Here is a 4,750-nt window from a genome sequence, read left to right as displayed (position 1 = left end):
GGCGCCCCAGCCGGTTGAGCCATAGGCGCCGAGCCACAACTCTAATTTTCACTGAATTATAGTGATAAGTTTTATAACAGAGCACATAAAATAATTTTAAATGTGCCCTTTTTTCTGATTTTCTTTTAGGAATTTCAAATGCCTGAGAAACAGGGATCAGAATTTACAAATTGGGATAAAGCTGCCAGAGTCATTCAGCAAGCCTGGAAAAATTTCCTTGTAAGTTTATTTAGCAGTTTGATTGAGATATAATTTACATAGCAAAAAATTTCACCTGTTTAAACAGTTTTTACTATAAAGTATACAATTTAACAGTTTTTAGTATATTTACACAAGTGTGTACCACCATTGACTTTACAAGCAGACTTTTTTTTTTTTTTGAGATAGCCTCAATCTGTTGCCCTAGGTAGAGTGCCATGTATCACAGCTCACAGCAGCCTCCAACTCCTGGGCTCAAGTGATTCTCCTGTCTCCACCTCCCAAGTAGCTGGGACTACAGGTACCCGCCACAACGCCCAGCTGTTTTTTGGTTGTAGCTGTCATTGTTGTTTGGCGGGCCCAGGCTGGATTTGAACCCGCCAGCTTAGGTGTATGTGGCTGGTGCTTTAGCCACTTGAGCCATAGGCACTGAGTCTACAAGCAGACTCTTTTTAGTTTCAAGAAATTACAATTAATTATTCCATTAATCTCATAAATATTATTGAGCTCCTAGTCTTGGCCAGGCATTTTGCTAATGGTTGCTGTCAAAGTATCACTCAAGAGCTTATTTGACTTTCACCTCTAAACACTTTATTTCTTGACTTAGAAATCAGGTCTGTGATCAGGTGTTAGGAATATATTCCTTCCTTAAATATTTATTGAGTACCTACTCTTGAGGAGCTTGAAGTTTCTTTTTTCTTTTTTTTTTTTTTTTTGCAGTTTTTAGCCGGGGCTGGGTTTGAACCCGTCACCTCCGGCATATGGATCTGGCACCCTACTCCTTTAAGCCACAAGCGCTGCCCTTGAAGTTTCTTAATACACTGTATCTGGGGGTAATTTAATAGTCACTTACCATGCTCTTATATGGGGAGAGCTGGCCTCATGGCTGTAAGGAATATTCTAAGTTGACTTACCGGATTGGCTGAGAACCAATAGCTAAAATGACTTCATTCTTTTCTGTCTGATACCAGTAATACTCTGTCTGTGCCTGGCAGTTTTGTGTGAAGTGATATAGCTCTGATTCTAGCACACAAGACCACCTTTGTGTCAAGTTAATTAAATATTGCAAAATAGCTTCCATTATTTGCCTCTACCAATGCCATAAAACCTATGCAAGGCAAAAGTATATTGATTTCTAATACTAAAATAAGAATTTCTGAGACAGGGCTCTTACTGTGTTGCCCAGACTAGTCTTAAATTCGTAGGCTTAAGCTATCATCCTGTGTCAGCCTCCTAAGTAGCTGGGATATAGGTGTGTGCTGCTGTACCCAGTTAATTTTCTTTTGGAACCTACTCTTCTTTAATTGGTTTCTATCAACACTCTCATCATCCAGTCTTAAGCTTTTCTGTCATTTGCAAGTTCTTTTTTTCCACATCCAACTTTGAATACCTGTAAAATGCCACTGTGCTAGGCATTTTACAATGCCTTCTTGTCTTTAAAGACGTGGCAGCAGATAAGCCATCCATATAAACAAGTGTATGCGTGCATTGATAGAATGAGCACATGTTTTTTGCCTTTTATTCCTACAGGAGCCCACTGAAATGACAATATACAAAGTGATAATCTATAGCAGAGAGGGGAGTTGATGAGCAGATAAAAATTTCTGGAAAACCAAAAATATCTGGTAGCATCTATTAGACAAAACTGTGTAGAAACAGTTGCCTAGACACATCTTGGTGGGGCTCCCTCATGGGAACTAGTTTATCAGTGGAATCCCAGAAAGAATATGAATTTGAAGTTAGCAATTTGAAAGGACTGGAAGGAGGTTGGAAGGCAAGGGGGTTAATTGAAGATTTGTACATGTAACAGCTGCACCAGTTATCTCCACTATCACTTTCAGACCTACAGCTACAGGTAGATGGATATTTACTGATAATCAAAAACTGCTACTTCTCTTTGACAGTTGCAAAAAAAGAAAAATATAGTATTTTCTTATTAAAGAAGTACACATACTATTTTGATTATAATATTTAAATTTTTTTAAAACTCTGCACTTACATTACTATGACTGTGTAAATATGAAAAAATCTAAAACGTTTAGCCAAGCAATGTGCTAAAACTATACATTCTTTATTAGGAGTCACTCTTTGTGCAAGTTGAAATACGCTGTATCTAAAATGAGGATCAAATATATTCTCTTTGCATCATAGAAAATTTAATATGTTTTATATTTGAAGGCTTTCATGATTAGCTCTTTTTCAGAGTTTCTGATAGATCCATCCTTCCTTCCTTCCTTCCTTTTCTTTTCTTTCTGAGACAGAGTCTCACTCTATTGCCCCAGTTACAGTGCAGTGGCATCATCATAGTTCACTGAAACTTTAAACTCCTGGGCCCAAGTGATCCTCCTACCTCAGTTGCCCAAGTAGCTGGGACTGCAGGTATGCATCACCATGACCAGCTAACTTTTTAATTTTTAGTAGAGACAGAGTCTTACTTTTGCTCTGGCTATTCTCAACTCGCAAAGTCAAGCCAGCACTGTATTGTTTTTACTGTAGTTTTCTATAAGTATGATAGTATAGATCTTCAGGATTATCATAGCTATTCTAGGGTTTTTGCATTTTTATATAAATATTAAAATCAGGAAGACTCTCAACTTGGGTCTTACCCTTTGCCAGAAGCTCTAGTACTTTTTACTTCTTCTGTATTCCTTTCTGTTTAATAAAATCCTATCTTGGCTCGGCGCCTATAGCTCAACCAGCTAAGGTGCCAGCCACGTACACCTAAGGTGGCGGGTTCGGATCCCCAGCCCGGACCGGCCAAAACAACAATGGCGGCTGCAACCAAAAAACAGCCAGGCGTTGTGGCGGGCACCTGTGGTCCCAGCTACTTGGGAGGCGAAGGCAGGAGACTCGCTTGAGCCCAGGAATTGGAGGTTGCTGTGAGCTGTAATGCCACGGCACTCTACCCAGGGGGACAGCTTGAGGCTCTGTCTCAAAAAAATAAAAAAAATAAAATAAAAAATAAAATAAAATCCTATCTTTCCACTGGTCTGTCATCCGAGGGTTCATTCTCCAAATTCCTGAGACCTAGGACCTACTAAAGAGGAAATTCTGATAATGTTTTAGAGCCATCATCTTGGATTGAAGATCTGTAGTAAGCAATGTGACCACTTAGCTCTATCTTGTTTTTCTCTATAATCGTAATAGTGGGGACAAATAATTTGGATGCTTGTCAACCTCTAAAAGTGCATAGTGCGGCTGCTGACCTCCAGGTCATGGGCAAGAGGCTGTTGGGGAATGAATTTTCTGATTCCCCTTGGCTCCAAAAAAAAGGAATGGAAAGGAAAGTTAGTAGGCATCTCAACCAATTCTGCATCCACTCCTTTTCTCTGGTTGAGAGCCGAGCGAAACAGAAGTAATGCCCAGAGGTCCTGGGATCCCCAGCAATAGTGCTGGAGGGCCTTCTGAAAAACGTGGTCTCCCAGCTCGTTTACCATCTGCTCATGTCTTCCTTGGTCCCTGACCTCTACTTATCTCTATGGGTCTCTGCTGCTTTCCCTCTCTCTCCTTATAGTTTGTGTAATTTGTTTTAGTGTTGGTAATTAAATTTGTACTGGCTTTTTCTGATGTTATAAGCATGGTTCAAAAAAGTCCTTTTCATTGCAAAATTAAATTCAATTTGCTTTTCTGCATGTTTGAGAAAAAAGCTGAACTATGTTAACAGAGGCCAAGAAGTTGGCTCCAAACAAAGGGGAAAATGACTCCCCAACATGGCTTCTCTCAGTGACCAGGAGCCTGGGGCACCCCCCTCACCCAGGAAAGAATGGCCCTAAACCCTTGACTACAGTTCAGCCTCTACTTTAAAAGAAGAAAAGAAAGGCAAAGAAAGTGACCCTGGATATTTGATTTTTTTGTGGTCATTAGTGTAAATGGAAAGGTTCAAAGTCATTCTAGGTTTTTCTAAGACTTTGGCTAGTTGTAACCAATTCTAATGTAAAAATTTTAAAGTATCTCTCAAAGCTGATTTACAGAGTTTAATTATTGTTGCCTTGCTAACTTTGGGGGGAGAAAAGAGAATAGCATTTAAGACTTGCCCATGATAAAAAGCCTATTTCCTTTGTTACTGTGATTTAGGAAAAGCTTGTAAAAATTGTAAAGGGTTACACTTGCAAGCACCACACAGCAGTTTTCTCTAGGACAGGGCTCATCTCCACTTTGATTGACAGGTATATACTCAATGGCAGGCACAGAAAGGGACAGAACTTGCATCAGGTGGTACCAGGCTCTCAGATACTTGACTTCTCAGGCTGTGCTGCTGGCAAGTCATAAGCACAGGAAAGCCTGCAGGTATAAAGCACTATGCTAGAAATTGTGGCTAACTCCAGACAAGTGCGGGGGCTGGGGGGGCCGCTCTCCTCAGGAATTCTTCCCCAAGTCTTGGAAGGATGCTTCCTTTTGTTTGACTGGAAGGCTTTCTGGGTTGGTCAGAGTACGCAGTGACAATCCAGGAATAGGGTGGTGCCTGTGGCTCAAGGAGTAGGGCACTGGCCTCATATTCCAGAGGTGGTGGGTTCAAACCCAACCCCAGCCAAAAACTGCAAAAAAAAAAAAA

General features: G+C 40.5%; 1 protein-coding gene across 1 annotated transcript in view; it reads left to right on the top strand.

The window, feature by feature from the left end:
• Nucleotides 1-4,750, top strand: part of CUNH11orf65 (chromosome unknown C11orf65 homolog) — an 83,927-nt gene that overhangs the window by 7,029 nt on the left and 72,148 nt on the right. Inside the window, exon 2 of the mRNA XM_023516076.1 lies at nucleotides 130-219. Within this exon, the coding sequence (XP_023371844.1) occupies nucleotides 139-219 (81 nt within the window). The 5' untranslated portion in view covers nucleotides 130-138. The remainder of the gene's footprint in view (nucleotides 1-129; nucleotides 220-4,750) is intronic.

The sequence above is a fragment of the Otolemur garnettii genome, unplaced genomic scaffold, assembly GCF_000181295.1.
Source record: "Otolemur garnettii isolate 467f Iridium unplaced genomic scaffold, OtoGar3 scaffold00086, whole genome shotgun sequence".
Lineage (NCBI taxonomy): Eukaryota > Metazoa > Chordata > Mammalia > Primates > Galagidae > Otolemur > Otolemur garnettii.
This window is presented reverse-complemented; position numbering and strand designations above follow the sequence as displayed.